The sequence below is a fragment of the Phascolarctos cinereus genome, unplaced genomic scaffold, assembly GCF_003287225.1.
Source record: "Phascolarctos cinereus isolate Bilbo 61053 unplaced genomic scaffold, phaCin_HiC Scaffold_725;HRSCAF=1366, whole genome shotgun sequence".
Taxonomy (NCBI): domain Eukaryota; kingdom Metazoa; phylum Chordata; class Mammalia; order Diprotodontia; family Phascolarctidae; genus Phascolarctos; species Phascolarctos cinereus.
This window is the reverse complement of record NW_027556097.1, coordinates 1,269,834-1,292,636: the sequence shown is the minus strand read 5'-3', so window position 1 is coordinate 1,292,636 and position 22,803 is coordinate 1,269,834. Positions and strand designations below refer to the sequence as shown.

General features: G+C 36.4%; 1 protein-coding gene across 1 annotated transcript in view; it reads right to left on the bottom strand.

Annotated features, from left to right (window-relative positions):
- Window positions 1-22,803, bottom strand: part of EPHA6 (EPH receptor A6) — a 1,178,244-nt gene that overhangs the window by 24,749 nt on the left and 1,130,692 nt on the right. Inside the window, exon 15 of the mRNA XM_020977959.2 lies at window positions 17,027-17,176. Within this exon, the coding sequence (XP_020833618.1) occupies window positions 17,027-17,176 (150 nt within the window). The remainder of the gene's footprint in view (window positions 1-17,026; window positions 17,177-22,803) is intronic.

Genomic DNA, 22,803 nt, shown 5'->3' with positions numbered 1-22,803 from the left:
TTTCCAGGTTTTTCTGAAGTCCGCCTGCTCATCATTTCTTATAGCACAATGGTATTCCATTACATTCATATACCACGACTTGTTCAGCCATTCCCTAATTCATGGGCATTCCTTTAATTTCCAATTCTTCACCACCACGAAAAGAGCTGCTATAAATATTTTTGTACATATGGAGCCTTTTCCCATTTGTATGATCTCTTTGGGATACAGCCCTAGATGTGTTATTGTTGGGTCAAAGGAGACCTATTTTTTTTAAGGTTATAGAAAGGTAACAATTAGCTGAGAAACACTTTTTAACAACTGGGTTGTATGATATTTTAATGCTATCACCCTCTGGGTAAAAGCTATTTAAGGGGATATTCCTTTTCAAAGATGTTACAAGAAAATTAAAAACAAAGTGAAAAAAGTGAAAAGGTGTAATTTTCATTAAAAGGTAGAAGAGATTAGCCTCCCACCAGAAATGATTACATAAAACCAAGTTTCTTATTATAGATAAACCTTACTTGTCATCTAAACTGCAATCTTTAGCAGCTTAGAAACAGCCTAAGCCACAGTGGGCACACATGGCAGATTATACTGTGCTGAATTTAATGAGTTTTTGAATTTTGTTGACTGTTTTGGAATCAGAGCAAGTGATGTGTACCTTTTATTAAACAAAGCAACCCCAGATGCATCAAATAATAAAAGATGCTGAGATATCTCTGGAAGGTGCATAAACTACATGGGCATAGTACATGTCTGTGCTCTTTATAATAATTGTTGTAATGCTTACAGAGAGAGGAGGAATGCACGTAATTTTTAAAATAATGTTCAGAAGGACAAGTATGAAATATCAGCAGAGGCTGAAATGTACCCCAACAAGGGGTATTATTTTTGCTTGTCTTTACTCTCTTTTTTCCCCTTAATTTTGGGAAGAAACTATTTTCAGTTAAAGCATATATAGTAAATTTGTTCTTATAAGCTACTAAATACGTTTAAGAATCTATGCGTCTATAAGTAGAAGGTCTCTTCATCACACAAGTCATCTTTTGAGCATGCATATAGGTATTTATTTATTCATGGAAATTTAGTTTTATGAAAGGAAATGCCCAATGGCACCACTAATTTACTTTTTTTGTGTTTAAATTGAAAGATATAACGACATTAACTAAAATATGCAGTAAAAATTGTGTGTGGTGGGGATGGGGGGTTAGGTTTGTTGTTTTTCATTCTTCATCACAATTAATTTCAATATAAAAAGTCTGGCTAACAATAAAACGTCAGATTCAAGAAAAAGTAAGGGTATAGGCCCATTTGAAAGTATATTCCAATGAAAATGATAGAAGTAGGTGAGTACTATAAAGATTGCAGATTATTTTTAGATAATAATTACTTAGAAATTCTTAAGGAATGAGGACTCAATTTTCTTCCCAAGGTTGAGGTAAGTTCTAGTCAGAAGAAAAAATTTCAGATGGATCTCAAGACCTTCCCTCTCCTCCACACCCTGTTTACCCATGTATAGATGGGACTGCAAATGAGCTTCTGTGTGTGTACAGTACTTTATATTATAACCACTGTGTGCTATGTAACTTAATGCTATTCTTCAGAACAGCAATTAAGTTAGGGTGATCTGTGCTTTGTCCCAGGGTCCCAAAATTAGAGAGTACTGAAGCAATCCTTCAGCAGCTAGAAACAATAGAGTTCATATAGGAAGTTGCCTAGTGGTAGGTTGGGGTGAACAGCTCCTCATCTGGCTTCACCTCCTCTCCAACAATGGATTCACACTGCTTTCCTCAGTCTCTCTCTGCCTTATTCCTTAACTGAGGCCACTCGTTCCCATGAGATTTTTCTTCAGGTGAAAAAATTCCTACTTAAGGATGTTGTTTTCAAAGGGTAAAGGTGCATGTAAAAAGGTAATAATGGTAAAAGCACATGAAGTGGTTTATCCTTTGGAATAGATCAATTTTTCACTTGAGGTTTATTATTAAGTAGTGGGGGTAAATAATTGGCAGGAGTTTCTACTAGTGACCTATTTGTGCTGCAACTTGCAGCTCTAAGGGTTGCAAGCGATGCAGTGAAGAAAAAGCTGGCCTTGGAGTCAGAATAACTTGAGTTCTGTGACAATTAAAAAAGTTCTCAGAAAGATAGTTTCTGGGTAATTTAACCATTTTATTAGTAAGGCCAGCACATTTATTAACAAAAGGGTGGCCATTTGTCTGTCTCTCTTAGACCAAAGACCCCCTCATGGTGGTGGGCTCACACCCTTATATGCCCTTTGAAGAGTAGGTGTTCCTGAGGGGTGGCAATCAACTCTGGTTAACAATTAATAAGAAAATGAATATTACAATAAGAAGCTGGGCTGTCTTACAATGAATGTCTTGGGGTATGGGACTTGGGTCACCCAAATCTTGGTCAAAGAGATTTATCTATTCCTGTATTGCCTGTTTGACAAAAGGAAAAACCAACACTTCCTAGACCTGTCTGAGCAAACATAACAAGCAGGAAAGTACCCATTAGCCCAAACTTAGAATTTCTTTTACCATCAGCCTAGGTCTTGGCCTGGGTAAATCTTTAAGAGACATCTCCCACACTGGTTGGTTTCTGGATGAGGAAGTAGAAAAGGGGAAAAACCTTTGTCCTAATACGATAATTAATTGTTAAATAAAAGAGAGAGAAGTGCTCATTTCTCACAGTTTGAGTCTTGTCTTTGATTCATACTGGCTGCATGACTCTTGTCAGGCACTTCACTTTGAAGTGTACTATGCAATTATTTAAGGCTATAAGTTGTAGAGAAGATAGCAATCTGCATTGGTAGAGAATTCTCCAAATTGGAAACTCCCATCACTGATGAAATTACTAGTCATCTTTTGAAAAAGGAAGAAGAGCTTATTTTCCTTTAATAAATAAACATATTAATATGTTCTGGGTAAAAGTTTCTTCCTTGCATAAATTATATTTATTCTGCTAGAATGTGAGCTTCATGAAAAACCCATGACTATCTTATTTATTTTTTGTACCACCCATACCATTTCCCCATAGACAATGCCTTTTATTTTTTTAGGAATTTAGCCAACATTTAAATTTTGTTGTCATTGTTACTTTATATATATATATGTATATATATATATATATATATATGTATATATATATATATATGTGTATATATATATATATATATGTATATATATATATATATGTGTATATATATATATATATATATATATATATATATTAAATTTTTTTCATTCAGCAAAAATCAGACTTCTCACTTTCCCATCTGAACTCTCTCCATCCAACTGAGAACCAAAGAAAAACAGAACTCCTGTTACAAACATATATAATCAAATAAAACAAATTTCCACATTGGCAATGTTCAAAAACAAATATAAAATTCATTTTGCACTCTGAATCCTTCACCCTTCTATCAGGAGCTGGGTAGTATGTTTCATCATTAGTCACCTGGAATTGTGTTTGGTCATTATATTGATTAGTTCCTAAGTATTTCAAAGCTATTTGTCTTTACCATATGGTAAAACAATATTGTTGTCATTGTTTTAATTGTTTTCCTTGTTCTGTTCACTTCATTCCAAATCAGTTCATACAAGTCTTGCCAGGTATCTCCGAGATTATCCCCTTCATAATTTCTTAAAGCACAAAAGTATCTTATCACATTTATATAGCATAACGTGTTCATCCATTCTCCAATTGACAAGTATCCCTATACATTTCCATTCTTTGCCATCTCAAAAAGAGCCGCTGCTCTTACCTCACCTGCTTCCTTGTTTGGATAGATGTCTACTTGAGTACCCTAATTATGTGAGATAGTTTTCCCTAACCTTCCTTTTTCTCTCCTGATACCTCCAGTGTACTCTTCTTTCCCTCCACCTCTATAGGTCCCCTTCTATGATCTATGACTAAGAACTGGGTATTAAGCAACAGAGCTGCCAGTTGGTACTTCTTCCGGTCAAAGTGATCTGATATGTATGCTGGTAACAGGGTGTGGGTCTGGGACCTCCTTTTGACTTGGTGCACAAGCTTTCTCTAGGTGAAGGAGTGCTTCTTTCATAGAGTACTCCTGACGAGACCCAACACCCAGTATTGGCAAAGCTTCGAGTCTATTTTTCCATGCTGACCTTGGCTGGAAAGATCACTCACTGTGGCCTTTTCTGGATTTCCTAATCAGGATTCAGTCTGAGGCCTTTTAAAAATCTGTTAAGAGGAGAAATTTTTTTTTTTATTGGGAGGGAAGCTCCTTGTTCTGCTTCCTGCTATTCTACCATCTCAAGACAATGCCTTTTAAGTGAATAGGTACTCAATAAATCGAATGTGTTTGCTAAAAGGATATGTAGTTGTTGAATGACATTAGGAAAGAACTCAAATCAACACACACCAAAAGCCTATCTAGCAGAAAAAGTAGCTCATGAACTCAAATAGAACTAAAAGAAAGGGTGGAGTATGGTAAAAACACAGGATTTAGAGTCAGAGCAACCTGGGTTCAAATCTTAGGTTCAAATCAATGATTTCCAATGAGATTGTAGGCAAGTCACTTAACCTCCCAGGTTTGTTTCCTTTTATGAAGGAATTTGACTAGATGACCTCTAAGGTCACTTCCAGATCGGGATTTATGATTTTTAGATGTACTACTTTTATTCTATATTTCTTCCAAAGAAAGAGGTAAATAGGTAATTTATTTTTATATGAAGAACTGGCTGATATGTAGGGCTTCCAGGCCTTTTACAATCTGGAAGACCTTTCTAGTCTTATTTGATATTACTTCTTTCCATCATTTTTGAGATATTTTATGTTCCTTAACATGTACTCCATGCTTCTGCTTGCATTTCTCTATGCCTAGGATGTCTTTCCTCCATCTCAAGTGGAATTCCTAATCTTTTTTCTTTCCTTTCTTCTTCTCTCCCTTCCTTTCCTTCCTTCCTTCCTTCTTTTCTTTCTTGAAATTTAATTTTTTTTAAAAATGAAGATCCATATTTTCTTTCTTGCTCCCATCCCCTTCTTCCCCTCTCTCCTCCACTGGGAAAATAAAAAACCTAAAAAGCAAGACTCCTGGTATAAACATGTGTAGTCAAATAAAACAAATTCTTGAATTGGTCATCACCAAAACAAAATAACAAACAAAAAAAACTCAAAACCAAAACCTAAAAGTATCAAAACCTAAAAGTATTCTGAGTCTATCTCCCCTTGGTAAGTAGACTCCCAAATATTTTGTATTTTCTATAATGATTTTAAATGAAATTTTTCTGTCTCTGTTGAGTTTTGTTGGTAATATATGGAAATGCCAATGATTTGTGTGGGGTTTATTTTATATCCTGCAACTTTGTTAAAGTTAATTGTTTCAATTAGTTTTTTTTTAAAATTGATTCTCATCATATCATCTGCAGAAAGTGATCATTTTATTTTCTCTTTGCCTATACTTATCAGCAGGTATTGCCCATCCTTTTAAGTCTGACTCAAATGATATCTCCTTCCCTAGGAATTTACTGAACTTTCCTATTAGTAAAGGCCTTTTCTTCCCCCTCCTGCCCCACCACCTCACCTTGAATCACATAGTCATTCTGTATCTTTTCAATGTCCTTGTTATATAATCTTTTGCATTACAGTTATCTATAATATAAAATACTATCATTGTTTTTTCCCACCTACTAGGTTAAAAGGTTCTGAAGGTCAAAGATTATCGTATAATTTTTGTATCACACTCACTTTACATATTTGTTTCCTTGCTTTCTCCTCCATTTCGACAGCTAGGTGGCACAATGGATAGAGCGCTGGGCCAGGAATCACCAAGATCTGAGTTCAGATTTGGCCTCAGATATTTACTAATTGTGTGACCCCGGACAAATCACTCAACACAGTTCACCTTTGTTTCCTCATTTGTAAATTGAGCCAGAGAAGGAAATGGCAAGCCACTCCAGTAAATTTGCCAAGAAAATCTCAAATGGTGTCATCAAGAGTTGGATATGATTGAAATGACTGAACAATTTATCTCCCCTGTTAGATTATGAGCTCCTTGAGGGCAAGGACTGTCACCTTTGTTTGTATACCCAATGCTTAACACAGTGCCTGGAACATAGTAGGTGCTTCATAAATGTTTATTGACTGACTACTTACTTAGTGCCAAGCACAGTGACTTGAACACAGTATGTGCTTAATAAATGCTTGTTAAAAAGGAGTACTGTATTAGCAAAGATTCAAAAGATAATAGAATTGAAAAGGACCATCTGAGTTAGAAAATTATGGTTGCAAATGTGAGAAAATGTTATTAAAAATTTCTCCTATTTGAGAAAAAAAATAAATTCCTGAAAATATTGAAAAATCATCTCATCCAATTTCCCACATAATTCAATAATTAGCTTTTGAAATGTAGTAAATAAGGGGCAGCTAAGTGGCGCAGTGGTTAGAGCTCCGGCCTTGGAATCAGGAGGACCTGAATTCAAATCTGGCCTCAGACGCTTGACACTTCTTAGCTATGTGACCCTGGGCAAGTCACTTAACCCCAACTGCCTCACTAAAAAGCAAAAAAAGAAAAGAAAAGAAATGTGATAAATAGTAATGCTCTACTTTGTTTATAGTGCTGATTGATTGCATGATGTTCTCATTCTTATTATTTCAGCTGCTATAGGAGAGGGACTTAAAGTGATAGTTTAATTATTATTATTTTTTTTTTCTTCAGTCATTTAGTTGTGTATGACTCTTTGTGATCCCATTTGGGGTTGTCTTGGCAAAGATTCTGGAGTGGTTTGCCATTTCCTTCTCCAGCTCATTTTACAGATGAGGAAACTGAGGCAAACAGGGTTAAGTGACTTGCCCAAATTTGCCCAGGTATACACAGCTAATAAGTGTCTGAGGCCAGATTTGAACTCATAAAGATGAGTCTTTCTGACTTCAGGTCTGATACTTTATCCACTGAGCCACCTAGTTACCCTGATAGTTTAATTACATTATACTTAATTAAAATTTCAGTTGTCTTTATAATACCAATAGTAGAATGGGTTGGGAGATATGGTGAGGAGTAGGTCCTTTTTACAACTGCTTTGATAGTAAAACTAAGACACATGCTTCCTTGGTCATATAGAAAGCAGAATTAATGATGATGATCATGGTTAACAATAATTTGTATTTTAAATAATTGTTTCAAGGCAATATTTCCTAATCAATTGAAGCTTGAAAAATATATAAGAACAGTGCCAAATTTGCAATAGCTGGACTCTCTGAATCATAAAATCTTACTTCATTCCTGTCTGTGTAAATGAATTTTATATGTCCTACACTGTCAGCTCAAGCACTGACTCATACTCAAGAAAGGTTGCAGAATTGAGACAAGCAGGAAACGTAATGAAATGTAAAAGTTTTTTCCCCCATTTTTCATGCTTGAGGAAGGGAATAAATTCAGGTCCCCCTAAAATACTTAGAAAAGAAAACCCCAAATACAAGTTCTCATTCTGTCCTGAAATGAGTCTGAGAAAAAGAAAGTGAATCTTGTATTGTTGTCAGAAAGAACCTGAAAGAAGAGAAGAAAGAAATTGAGGTAGAAGGTTTTTTTTTTTCCTAGTCACCTTCAAAAATGAATTCACTTTCTGGGAAATAGAAATAGCTAAGCAACATGTGCCTAAATGGGGCTGTACTAGGATGCAGACAGTACTTGAAATAGCTTCAAATTGAACAGCTTTATAATAATATTAAGTCAGGAAAACAAAAGACTCAGGTCTTGTATCCAGATTATTAGCTTGAACTAAATCTCTTCTTATTCTAGTAGTGCTGGTTCTTTCTTGGACATTAACTATCTTGGGATTTTACTGTTTAATGTTGCCTGCTGTTCTCTTTTGGCTTAATTGCACTCTGTTAGGTATAATACCTTGGGTAGTTGCTGTTCAAGAGGCCATCAACATCACCTCATGGAAAGGGATGTAGTTTCTGAGTAGGAATGTGCTGGTAAATGGTTTGAAAAGTGGCTCTCCAGAAAAAAAAGGATGTAGGCATTACACACTTTTAAACTTAATCTATATTTCTTAAGTCTAGACAATCAATAAAACAATAAATCAAACCCTGATAACATTTGTTGATTTCTGAGATGTAAATGCCCAAACTGAAAATTTAATAATTGTCGTTCTTAAGAGATGGTATAAGCTGGCTCTAGCTCCCTCCTGTCTGTGAGGGTCTATGTAGATCATTCATGTCATAGTACACAAGAAACAACATAGATAGCCGGAATTGGAGTCAGCTAGCTACATGGTTTGAATTCTGCCTCTGATTCCTTGATCCGTAACCATTGGAAAATCATTTCTCTGAGATGGATGCAGCTCTCTGAGGGTTATCTATTAAATTTGAGATTGATTTTTGTAAACTAAATCCTTGACATTATCATAGTACTTGTCATGTGTATGATATGTCACTTAGGAAATTAATTATAATTCTTATTTTGAAAGGGCGTACATGTAAAAAAACCCTAAAATACTTCAGGGTTATTGAGATTTTCTTTTTAGCAGGATAAGAGGAAGCAGATAATGTGATTTTATTGGTATAGAGAATTTCTGAAGAGAAAACTCTACCAATACAGATTTTAATAGCTATTCAGGAATTTATAGTTTTAAGGAGTTGTCTTTGACACTAAGAGGTTAAGCTACTTGCTGAAGATCACAAAATGGTGTGTATGTGCCATAGGCAGGCACTGAATCCAGATCTTCCTCACTTTGAACTCTCTCTACTCACTCATTGCACCATGTTGCCTCTGTTAGAAAAATACATGCTGAAAGACAGTATGGAAACTTATTCCTTTAGTATACATATGAAACAAGTAGCCAGGAAGAGACTTAACTTGTATGAAATATTTAAAGGATTTTAAAAAAGGACTTACATGTGTCTGACCAATTTTTTTATATCAAGAACTCAGATATTAAAAAAGATATACATTTCTTATGAACTATCCATTAAAATTTGTGTTCTCTTTAAATAAAATTAACTGCTAGTTATAAGCTCTGTCTGGTTCCACTGCTGAAGCCATTAAGTCATGCAGTGGATAGAACATTGAACTCAAGTTCACTCAGGAAGATCTGAGTTCAAATCCTGCCTCAGACCCTTGCTAGTGGGCAGGTCACAACCTTTGTTTGTCTCAGTTTCTTATCTGTAAAATGGGGATAATAAGAACATTTACTTCCCAGGGTTGCCGTAAGGATCAAATAAGATAATATTTTTAAAAATTAATTCATTTATTTTTAGTTTTCAACATTCACTTTCACAAGATTTTAAGCTCCAAATTTTCTCCCCATCTCATCCCTCCACCCACCCAAAGACAGTGTGCATTCTGAATACTCCTTCCCCTAATCTGCCCTCCCTTCTATCTCCGCCCTTTGCTCATCCCCTTTCTCCTCTATTTTCCTGTAGGGCAGGATAGATTTCTATACTCCATTGCCTGTACATCTTATTTCCCAGTTGTATGTAAAAACAATTTTTAATATTCGTTTTTAAAACTGTGAGTTCCAAATTCTCTCCCTTCCCCCTTCCCCACCCACCCTCACTGAGAAAGCAAGAAATTTGATATAGGTCATGCAAAACACTTCCATAATAGTCATGTTGTGAAAGACTAACTATAATTCCCTCCATCCTATCTTGCTCTCTCATTTATTCTATTCTCTCCTTTACTGAACCTCCTCAGAAGTGTTTGCTTCCGATTACCCCTCCCCCGGTCTACCCTCCGTTTTAGCATTTCCCCCCTTCTCTTATACCCTTTTCTCCTATTTTCCTGTAGGGTAAAATAGATTTCCCTACCCAATTGAGTGTGTATGTTATTCCCTCCTTAAGCCAAATTCAATGACAATAAGATTCACTTATTCCCTCTCATTTTCCCCCACTTCCGCTCCTCTGTAAAAGCCTTTTCTTGTTTGTTTTTTTGCATGATAATTTACCCCATTCTCCCTCTCCCTTTCTCCTTCTACTAGTATAATCCTCTCTCATCCCTTAATTTTGTTCTCCAGATGTCACCCCTTCATCCTCAACTCACCCTGTGCCCTCTATCTATCTATCTATCTATCTATCTATCTATCTATAATTTTTTCCCTCCAACTACTCTAATAGTGACAAAGGATTCATGAGTTACAAATATCATCTTTCCATGCAGAATGTAAACAGTTCAACCTTAATAAGTCTCTTATAATTTCTCTTTTCTGTTCACCTCTTCATGTTTCTCTTGAGTCTTGTATCTGAAAGTCAAATTTTCTGTTCAGCTCTTGCCTTTTCATCAAGAATGCTTGAAAGTCCTCTATTTCACTGAATATCTATTTTTTCCCCTGAAGGATTATGCTCAGTTTTGGTGGGTAAGTGATTCTTGGTTGTGATCCTATCTCCTTTGCCCTCTAGAATATTGTATTCCAAGCCCTGCAGTCCCTTAATGTAGGAGCTGCTAAATCTTGTGTTATCCTGATTGTGTTTCCACAATAATTGAATTGTTTCTTTCTGGCTGCTTGCAATATTTTCTCCTTGACCTGGGAACTCTGGAATTCGGCTAGGAGCTTTCAAAACTTTGGGGATCTCTTTCAGGAGGATCAGTGGATTCTTTGCATTTCTATTTTGCCCTCAGGTTCTAAACTATCTAAAACTATCAATTTTCCTTGATAATTTCTTGAATGGTGATGTCTAGGCTCTTTTCTTGATCATGGCTTTCAGGTAGCCCAATAATTTTTAAATTCTGTCCTGGATCTGTTTTCTAGATCAGTTGTTTTTTCAATAAGATATTTCACATTCTCATCTATTTTTTCAGTCTTTTGGTTTTGTTTTCTAACTTCTTGATTTCTCAATGAGTCCATTTGCTCCATTCTAATTTTTAAGGAATTATTTTCTTCAGTGAGCTTTTGGACCTTCTTTTCTGTTTGGCCAATTCTGTTTTTTAAGGCATTCTTCTCCTCATTGGCTTTTTGGACCTCTCTTGCCATTTAGGTTAGTGTATTTTTTAAGATGTTATTTTCTTCAGTATTTTCTTGGTCTTCTTTAGCAAGCTGTTGACTTGTTTTTCATGATTTTCTTGCGTTACTCTCATTTCTCTTCCCAATTTTTCCTCTACTTCTCTTACTTGCTTTTCAAAATCCTTTTTGAATTCTTCCATGGCCTGAGACCAATTCATATTTTTCTTGGAGGTTTTGGATGTAAGAGCTTTGACTTTGTCTTCTGGTTGTATGTTTTGATCTCCTTTGTCACCAAAGTAAGATTCCATCGTTAGGATTTTTTTAATGCTGTTTGCTAACGTTCCCAGCCTTGACTTCTAAATTCTTTGTTAAGGTAGGGGTCTGATTCCAGTGTGGAGGATGTACTTCTAGGTCCTTCTAGGGACCTGTAAATTTTCAGTTCTTCCAAGGTGGTATGATCAAAGGAGAGGTGTTTACTCCTTTCTTGGCTTGTACTCTGGTTTATGAGTGATCACAAGCACTCTTTTCTGTTTGGAACTCTGAGGAGGATTCTCTCTTCACTGCTAGCACAATCTCTACCATTCCAATGCTCCTTCTCGCCCCAGGAGCACCACCCAGAACTGTGACCCAGATCCAAGCATGGGCAAAGCAAGAGAATCCTGTCTCAGTGGCAGCAAAGAGAATCCCCCTCTGATCAGCTGCTTGATACTCCCACTATCTGTGGGCCAAGAGCTCCAGAAACAGCCGCCCCTACCTCCACAGGGCTGCTCCAGGGCTGGGACTGAACTGTGCTCCTCCCTTACCCAGGCCTGACAGATCTTTCCTGCTGACCTTCTAAGTTGTCTTTGGTGTTTGTAAGTTGAGAAGTCTGGAAACTATCACAGCTGCCCCATGATTCAGTCCCCTGAGGCCTGCTCCAGGGTTGCAGGGGCCATGTCTTTGCTGGTGCAGCCCACACTGAACTGTTTTCCTCTCCTAGCCAGGGGCTACAGACCTTTCCTGTCAGTTTTCCAATTTGTCTTGGGCTGGAAATTTGTTTCATTCTGTCTTTTTATTAGTTCTGGTCCTCTAGAACTTGTTTAGAGTCATTTTTTACAGGTATTTGGAGGGATTTAGGGAGAGCTCAAGCAAGTCATTGCTTTTACTCCACCATCTTGGCTACACACCAAGATAATATTTGTAAAGCAGGTTGCAACCCTAAATATAAATGCTGGCTATTATTAATAATAAGAAAAATAATCATGCTTCTCTTTTGATGCCATGGAGTCTAAGTAAAATACTAAGATGAGACACTCAAAATGATTCTGTATCATGTAAGCTGTACAGGCTATATTGAAAATTAAATTTTTTTTAGTAAGATTAGAAAAGTTTTATAAAAAGTGATTATTTGTAATATTAATGTCTTAGTACCATTTGATAGAGCAATGTTTGAAAGTCCCTTTAAAAATGTGCATTTATATAACTCATTGTAGAGACCAGTGAACCAGAAGTGAGAAAAAGGATCCTAAACCTGACTACAGGGCAGCTAGATGGAGCAGTGGATAGAGTGTGGGGCCTGGAGTCAGGATGACTCATCCACATAAATTCAAATCCAGCCTCAGAAACGTATGTGTGACGTTGGGCAAGTCACTTAACCCTCTTTGCCTCAGTTTCCTCATCTCAAAAATGAACTGGAGAAAGAAATGGCAAACCACTCCAGCATTTTTGCCAAGAAAACCCCAAATGGGGTCATGAAAAGTTGGACACAACTGAAAAATGACTAAACAACAAAAATCCTGACTATAAAGTCATAATTGAGATAGAATAACCAGGGCATTCCCCACTATACACAGATTTCAAGTGCATTGATAGCATTTGCGGTCCTTTAGCAGCATAGGAACAACTAAGCTTACCTAGTTATCTAGAATAATTAAATAAAATTATTAAATTCCCTACTCTCCCTATTTGTGTTCCCCAGCCGAGGCAGTTAATCACTCACTCACTCACTCACTCAATCAACAAACATTTAGTAATCACCTACTATGTGACAAACAGGCTAGGGCCTGGGGATACCAGTCTCTGCCCTCAGAAAGCTTCCATTCTTTCAGAGGAGTCTGTTTCTGTTGTTTGTTTGTTTGTTTTTGCCACTTCTTTGTGGGTTAAAATTGCTGATTGTAAGCTCTACTTGGTTCCACTCTTGAGTACCTGTGTGATCCTGAATGAATTTACTTCAGCTTTTCTGTTTCTATTCCCTCATCAATAAAATGGGAACAATAACTCCTGCCTTGCTTCCTTCTTGGGGTTGTGGGAGATATAAGTGTGATGATGTATATGAAAGCACATTTTTACAGCTTTATATAAATGAAAATTGTTACTACTGCTACATTCTTAAGTGCCTCCTTTTCTCTATGAAATTATAATCTCCTTGATGGCAAAACTGGGTTTTCTATTTATTTTGTCTGCCTTAAAGTACCTGGCCTTTTTCTGTCCCATAATCCGAGCTCAGTGAATACTTGCTGAATGAGTATACAGAGCTTAGTTGCTGATACTTTTGTGTTAAGCCTTTTACGCTTTAGATTCTATACATGCAGATTCTCCCCCACTCCATTTCCCTTTCCTAATAGACAGTACCATTGACCTTTCTCTAAAACAAATTCTACAAACTTAGAAATGTGTGCTGTTCTTCAGAATAGATTAATGTCTATAAAACTATCTGGAATTTCCCTAACTTATTTCAAGGCTCAAAACACTTTATATTTTACTTTTTAAAATTGGCCAAAGTGTAGTGAAAGAATAAAACGTTCAATATCCAAACAATATAGTTCAATGTTCATTTCTTAAAATATTCCTCTACTTTATATAACATCAAAAAGAAAAATTATATAAGGCAAAACATACCTATGCAAGCAAATAAAGCAGAGACGGATATAAAATAGCTAGTGTTTGGACAGGGCAGCTGGGGAAATTTTGATTAAGCCATTTCTATTTCCAAACAGGAACTCTGATTACAAGATTTGTCACAGATATGCTACCTCCTAATACGTTAAGCTAAATAGAATTTCAGCTTTCTTTACTGCAAATGCAAACACTACATTTCTCCAAGGTAGTAACTTTTTTTTTATAGCCTCATCTCATTTCAAAGACCTCAAATTTTTGTTGTGATACTGGATTGTTTATGGACAATTTTCAGATCTAGGCTTGAATATATTTTGGTGCCCCTAGCAAGGACTATGAAAAGTTAAGAGCCTGAATCCTGTTTGAGATCTGCTCCCAAATTCATCCTCATGGACACACTGGAAATACAGTCAGTCAATCATTTGGACAGTCAGTCTATAAGTCAGTAAATCAGTCAATCAACAAACACTTATTAAATATTTACTATGTGCCAGGCACTACGCTAAGTGCTGAGGGACCCAAGGAAAGGCAAAAAATAAAAATAAGCCCCTGCCCTCAAGGAGGTTACATCTGAATGGGGTAGAAAACAAACAACAATGTACATACAACGGAACAACATTTCAATGGAAGGTAGTCCGAGGGAGGGTGGCAATATCAAGTAATGAAGATCCTTGACTTCTATCCCTATCTGCCCAAATCCCACTCAGGTTCAGAAAATACCCTCCATGGATTTTTCTCTGAATTGACTCTGAGTAGGCAAGTGAACTGTGTAGTGTTTTAGCAGACTGTGGAAAGAATACTTTCCACTCTGGGATCAGAATTGGAGGAATTCCGGTAGAAACCGGTGTGATTTTAGGTAAACTCTTTTAACCTCTTGGTGCCTCACTTGCCTTAACTATAAAATGGGATTATAAAGCTTGTGGTCCCTCACAGCTTCGTTTAGATGCTCAAATAAGATAAAATAAGTAGAGTGCTTTGAAGAATTTTAAACACCATATAAATATCAGTTGTTCAGTTGTTGTTCACTGTCATCTCATTCTCATCTTTTTTTTTCCGATGAAGTTATAATAGACTTAATCAACCAGTCAATAAACATTTATTAAGTACTTACTATGTGTCAGGCACTGTGCACAAATATGAAAAAGACAGTCCCTTGCCCTCAACTAATAGTCTGATGGGGGGGATTCAACACAAAAGGAGGTTTTCAGCCTTTTCAGGAGGGGTGAGGGGAGGCATCTAAGGACAAGCCATCATTCTGCTATTTTATTTTATTTTATTTTATTTTATTTGTATTTAATGCTCTACAGACTATTACACAGATAGATAGAATTATTGATCTTTAAAATTGAGTAAGAATATTGGGATGTAAGCTTATATTCTGCACATTGATTGACTGTATCTTTGGTACAACTTCAACAGTAAATAGGAAAACAGAGAAGAAATGTATCTTGTCCTGTACCCATAGAATTTTAATTTCTTTAGTTAGGTCTCTATTTTTGAATTCTGTGTTGTTTAGAGATTACAAATGTCCAGCATGGCAACATCTTTTGTTCTGAAAAGTTTATGCCTCAGTGTTGTGGTTATTGTTATGAATTCCACTATAGCACACTGCCTCTTGCTAGCTGTGGTTTGCAACTTATCTCCTTATTAGATCTAAGCTCCGTGAGAGCAGGAATCATGGTTTATCTAAGTTTTTGTACCTTCCCCAATGCCTAGCATAATGTGGCAGTAGGCAGAGCAAAGTGTAGCAAAGAGCCAAGGGCACAAGGTAAGTTTGAGCCTCAGCACTGAAATTTATTGCCTGTGTAAGTCTTTTGACCTCTTTGGACCCAAACTGCCCTCCCTGGCTACCACTCCTTTAGATGTGTCATCTACAATTAGCATGTAAGCCTCTTGTGGAAAGGGGCTATTTTTGCTTTTGTAATTCTATCCTGGGGCATGGCAGAGTGCTTGGCAGATAATAAGTGTTAAATGCAGTAAATGCTTTTTTCATTCACTCATTGGATATTAGTTGAATGTTGAATGAATAAACTGCATCTCAGTTTCATCATCCACAATGAGAAGCAGCTTGGTGTAGTGGATAGGGAATTAGACCTGAAGTCAGGAAAATCTCCATTGGAATGTGTTCTTTACTAGTTTTGTGCCTAAGATTCCACCCCCTCCCCCTGATGAAATCATGGATTCTTTTTTTTTTTTTTGCTTTTTGGCTAGACAATGGAGTTAAGTGACTTGCCCAGGTTCACTCAGGTAGTTAAGTATCAAGTGTCTGAGGCCAGATTTGAACTCAGGTCCTCCTGACTCCAAGGCTGGAACTTTATTCACTGTGCCACCTAGTTGCCCCCAAATCACAGATTCTTTTTTTTTGTGAGGCAATTGGGGTTAAGTGATTTGTCCAAGTCACACAGCTAGTAAGCATTATGTGTCTGAGACTGGATTTGAACTCGAGTCCTCCCAACTCCAAGACTGGAGCTCTATCCACTGCGCCACCTAGCTGCCCTGAAATCACAGATTCTTGACATATTGACCCAATAGTAAACTGAGGTAACGACAAGAGGACTAACTTTAGAATGAGAAGATCTTGATTCAAATCTCAGTTCTGCCAATTATTTCCCTTCTTTGGGTCTCATTTTCCTCACTGCAAAATAAGCGGATTGTATAGATGGCTTCTCAGGTCCCTCCTAGGACAAAATTCATTATCCTATGACAATTCTTTGTCTGATAGGGATATTGTATTAGTTTAAAATAAAGTAGATTAAAGGATCCATAAGTGTAACCATCATATATGTGATATTAATGTTAGTATTATATATAAAATTATTATTATGTATCAAAACATTGTCTATTAGGAGTCATTGTTTTCTTTGAGGGAAAGTTCTATGCAGTGTTTTTAAGGAAAACTTAATTTTTTTCAGTAAAACTTAAAAAGTCACCCCTTGAATGAAATATCAATGAAAAATAAGCATTTATTTTTTTCTTTCATTTTTAGTTGTATGTAAATCATGGTATCGTATAGTATAATCATTTGGAATAACTCAGGTAGAATTCACAGATCTAGAAAAAAGGCACCCACTTGAAATAAGGCACAAATCTAGTAGCAATGAATAGAATATTACTACCCCACTCAAATTATCCTACTGATGGAACTTGGGACTGAGTCCCATCATAACAGCTGATCTTAGAGAAGAGAGATACTATCCCCCTCCACCTTAATGACAAAAACTTTAAATTGATGAGGTAACTTAAGCTTACATATCTGAAGCACTTACATCTTGGTTGGACATTTCCCAGTAAGGTCTTTCTCCATAGGACATCACTTCCCACATGACAATGCCATAGCTCCATGCGTCACTAGCTGATGAAAACTTCCTGTAGGCAATAGCTTCTGGGGCTGTCCATCTTATGGGGATTTTTCCACCCTGGAAAAATATGTTGTAGATGTTGACTCAGAGTAGAAAATTCCAGCTCCATTTCAAACTTGGGATTACTGTCATCAAAGATCTTTCTGACAAAAAAAAAATTCTGAAAGCTCAATAATGGCTTGGCAATTTAAATGGAAAATAGAAAGAAAATGGAATATTTTTAAACTGTTAAGCAACTTTCCCTAAGGTGTTTATTCAGTGAAACAGCATTGTCACACTTCAGAGGAAAGAAAACATTTTATTCATTAGAGATATTGTATGTTATTTTAGATTCACATAAATAAACAGAACACTTTTGCCTTCTGATAGAAGTTCCAGATTTGGAACATTAAGACCAAACTCTATAGTTATTAAACATTTCATTACATTTGTAAATAATAGTAATAACAAAACCTCTAGCTGAGGTAAGTGGTTAAATTTTGAGAATTGAGAAGTACTTTTCTATATCAGCGTTAAACAGAGTAGAACTAAATTTCTTTCCTTTTCTTTCCATCTGTAATCACTTCAGTTATCTCTCAATCTTTTCCTATAAATCCCTTGATATGGTACAAATGCATCTAAAATAGACAGTTTTTATGTAAGAGTGCTTTAAATTACTCAATATTTTTGTTTTTTAAGCTTTAATTCTAATAGCTAAGTTCACTGAAAAGAGAAAATTAAAGTTCAACCTATACAGTTTAGCTATTTTCTAATTTTTCAGTAGTTTGGCTTTAGAAGATCTAAATAATATTTTATGTATTATATTTAATTTTTAATAACATTCACATAATTTTCTTTAGAACATTATAGAAATTCCTTTCAATGACAATAGCAAGAATAGAATCATTTGTTTATTTCATTTGGCATTTTTGAAACCTTCCCAATTTCCCCAGAGGGAATACAGGATTTTTTTTTTTAAGCAAAATATATTGAGCCATGCTTTACAGTTCCACTAGATGGCAGAAGAGAACAGTCAGCAGGTTTGTGAATGCTAATGGCAACAACTTTCCAGGACCCTGCAATTGATTTATAGTTAAATAAAATCATTTTTGACAGTCAGAATCCATAGCAGAGGTAGATTTTGATGAGAAAACTTTGCTGTTGGCTACTACTATCAGCATCACAGTCATCATCATCATTGTTTGAAAATCTGCTTTTGTTAAGTTCTTTGTACACAGTATATTGAAAATCAGAAGGGGAAAAACATCCTGCCTGGGAGAAAAAGTCAAGTACCTTAGTAAGGGAAACTGCAAATCAAATACACAATTGCCACTTTTTAATGATGTATTAGCATCTAGGTGGTGTAAATGGATAGAGTTCTAGGCTTCTAGGCAGGAAAAAACTGACTTAAAATCTGTTCTTATAACTTTACTGGTTGTGTGATCCTGGGTAAGTCACTGCATGGAACTCTGTTCCCTCATCTGTAAAATGAGGATGATAATTACATCTACTTCTGAGAGTTGTTGTGAGGATAAAATGAGACAATATTTGTAGAACACTTTGTAAACTTTAAAGCATAACATAAGCACTAGCTAACTAGCTATTATTAGTAGTAGGGAAAAGTGATAAATATTCAATAGGAAAAATAATGAACTGCAAGGCAAAATTGGGAGTTAATTAAACACACATTTATTAGTCATTTACTATGTACTAGTTCTATAGTACTAGTATCGCAAGGATTTGCATATAAAGTGAAAAGTATAGAGCATTCAAGCTGGAAGGTACTTTAGAGACCATTTAGTTGAACCCCATCATTGTTCAGATGAAACAATTGAAATTCCAAGAATTGAAAAGATTTGCTCAAGATCAGATAGTAAATTAATGGCACACTTGGGATATGAAGCTGTGTCTGCTGATCCTCTTCCAATGTTAATTTCATTGAGACTCAGTCTCCAATTAAAAGTTCTATGAAGAGTAAATCATTATTATAATCTTTAACATCCCAACATATATTAAGCATAATCACTTATAAGAGTAAAGCTGCAGTTTGATTAAAGTGTCTAAAATGTGTTGCCTACACACATCAGTATAGAATCAATGAATCAAGTATTTATTAAATGTCTACTGTGTGATAAGAATTACAAATACAAAGAATTAAGTAATCCCTATTTGCAAGATCAGAAGCATCAGGCAAATACATAGAGAAAACTAAAATTCAGAGTACTCGGCCGTGGTAGGTAAAGAAACTTCATTTTAGGACATATTCTTACCTCAAGATTGGAGTGGGATTTGTTTTAAAAATGTAATCAGATTGGTATGGACTTCCATACAGCTGAATTTTCTTTCATGGACATAAGAGTGCTATTTGTATGCAAAAAGGGTGTAAAATAGGATGTAAACTACTTGAGGAGAAAGACTTTAGTTTTTGTCTTTGTATCCCAATGACTAGCTCATACTAAAAGGTGAATGAATATTTCTTGAGTTGGAGTAAACTAAATTGAATTGTTAAACATGTTTGGACCTATGAACACAGATTTATGAAAAGATGCTGATCCTAACAAAATGGAGCAACACTGATTGCATAGTATAAGCTGTATGCAACTTGATTCCACCTTCCCCTCCCCAGTCCCTCTCTCTTCCTTTCACTTTAGTGTAAGTCAGCATAATTTTTACAGATCACAGTTTCTGCTGTTTCCCCAGAGGTGACTTTCCACGTAGTCAATACTCTCACTCTACTACTAAGTAGGATTCTTTTAGTCCTGCTGCTGAGAGAGACAATGTGAATGGAAGTTGTCTAAGGGCATTGCTTCAGACAGGGCTGACTCCACTCACTTATTAAACCTCCTTCTACCAGAAAACTGTTGTCTTATTCTATATCCAGGATATTCAGGATTTACCTATTCTCTGTTTTAACAATAGTAATATGCATCAAAAAATCTTTCAGACAAGTGATTTTCCTTCCTTCCTTCCTTCCTTCCTTCCTTCCTTCCTTCCTTCTTCCTTCCTTCCTTCCTTCCTTCCTTCCTTCCTTCCGTGCAGCAAATGGAGAAGTTTTGAATGCTGTAGATAAATTTACTTCCCTTGGTGGTGTACTTTCCAAGGATGTACACATTGATAACGAGGTTGACGCATGCATTGCCAGAGCTAGTTCAGGGTTTGGGAAGCTCCAAAGGAATGTATGGGAGAAAAGAGGTATTAAGACTGACTAGCAAACTGAAGGTCTACAGAGCCATTGTGCTGACCTCGTTGTATGCCTGTGAAACCTGTACAGCCTACCAGCACCATGCCAGGAAACTGAATCACTTCCATTTGAATTATCTTAGGAAGATTCTGAAGATCACCTGGCAGATAAGATACCTGACAGTGAGGTCCTTTCTTGAACTAAACTTCCAAGCATTCAAACTCTGCTTCAGACAGCGCAACTCTGATGGGCTGGCCATGTTGTTTGAATTCAAAACGTACACTTGCCAAAAAGACTACTTTATCACTAGTAGTATTTTACTATTTTATTTACTATTTACAATTATCATTTTACTACTCACACAGGGCAAGAGTTCACATGGTGGTCAGAGAAGCAATACAAGGACACTCTCAAGGTCTTAAGAACTTTGGAATTGATTGTGTGACATGGGAGAGAGACATTGGCACAGGACTGCGCAGCATGGCATGCCCACATCATGAGCAAAGCAGAATTGAAATAGCTCAAGAGAAATGCAATATACACAAACTTAGAGAATCCACCCCAAAGATTCATACCAACTATTTGTGCCTGACCTGTGGTAGAACATTCTGAGCTTGTATTGGTCTGATCAGCCAAATTGTACACACTAAAACTTGACTCTAGCATAGTGATGTCATTTTGGTCCTCTTCAAAAACAAAGGACAACAACATTTCTTCCTTCCTTCCCTTCCTTCTTTCCTTTCTTTTCTCCCCTTCCTTCCTTCTTTTCTTTCTCCCTCCCTCCTTTCTTTCTTTCTCTTTCTTTCTTTCTTTCTTTCTTTCTTTCTTTCTTTCTTTCTTTCCTCTTTCTTCTTCCTTCTTCTTCTCCTTCTTCTCTTCCTCCTCCTCCTCTGCCTTCTCTTTCTCTTCCTTCTCCTTCTCCTTGGCTTCTTCCTCTTCCTCCTCCTTCTCCTCCTCCTTTCTTCTTTTCAGAGTTATCAAAAGGTTGGGGAAGCAGGAGGATCAGATTTCATTCTTGGCAACAGGGACAGCTTCCATGTTGTTCAGATGCAGTCTTTGCTTATCATTCTGTTTCTGGTCAGAGCAGCAGTAGTGGTGGTGTTAGGTATACTTCCAGAATGGCCAGCCTTTTGTCCTTTCCCTTCTTCTCTTTGTTGCATTGTCCTCTGTGTGTTTGTTTACTTTTTCTTATGAGATTTTGGCATTGTTCCTCCTATTTTGGGTAAGAGAAGGAAGCTTTCTTTTCAGGCATATAGTTATAGCCCCTTTTGTCCTTGAGTCAGAATACATTGAGACCCTCTGTCCTGTCCTGTAGGCATACAAAGCAGCTACATTCCAATTCTTTGGGTAAAGGAGTACTACACATTGATTACCAAATAGTAATTGGAGGGGCAATATTATGGCAATCACTGAAAGCACCTAAACCCTCTCACAGTTTGGTTATCTGTAAATATTAGTGTGAGGTTGCCAAGATCGCCACTTACTTTCCGTTATATTCTTCATCTTGTTAAATGGCTATAGAAAAAACTTCTGAGTACTGCAGCCCTGTATTTCAAACCTGGAAGCCATATTTCCAAACTCTGCAGGCCAAGCTTGAATATCTAATTTCTAAAGGGATATAAAAACGATAGTTTCATCTCGCCATTTATTTTACTGGACCTTACTTGCCATAGTGGGTAAACCACATGGAGGATTGTAGTGGTAAATGTTTAACTGACTCTCCAGAAAGAAATGTATGCATGACATCTTTATAAATTTAATCTGTTTTATACTTTTGCCATCACTTTTTAATGTCTACACAACAAACAAAATAGTAAATCAATCCCTGATTTGTAATGTTTGCCAATTTCCAAGTTGTAAATGCTCACACTGAAAATTTAATACTTGGTTCTGTAACCAGCTCAGCCAGTTACAGCGTCTCACTGACTATGTGGATGTTTGTATCTTTAGGTGGCTGAGGTGGCCCCTTTGCTAAGTCAATGTTGATTTCTCTCAAAACAGTCTTAAGAAAGAGAGTGAATTTTTTTTGTCAACTCATATCATGTTTTCTTTATACAGTGTAATTTACCACAAAAAGAAAGACATTTTTATTATCTTTCAAGTTGATTTAAAGCATTGTCTAATTCCTTCCCTCCCTCACTCTCACAGAAACTCCAAATATTTTCTTTGGCATAGCCAATGCTACAAAACTGCTTTTGAAAGGTAATTGACTTTGAAATTTCATGTTACAATTCAAGCTAAGAAAGTGAGAACTAGAAGTCATAAAATACAGTATATGCTCATTAATGTGGGATTCCCCTTCCCCACAGGTTGAGTGTCCTAGAAGTAGAGTATTCCAAGTTTGATGTAGTCTATCAGTGCTCTCTCCTACTTTTATAATTCACAAACTCCCCACATGTAGTGTTACCAGCCAGAGGGCACAATTAGCTCAAAGTAAAGACATTTACTGAAATGGCGCTGTAAGAACACGAATAACAAAATATCCCTCCAATAAAACTGGGGCTCACTTTTCTGCAACTTGTTT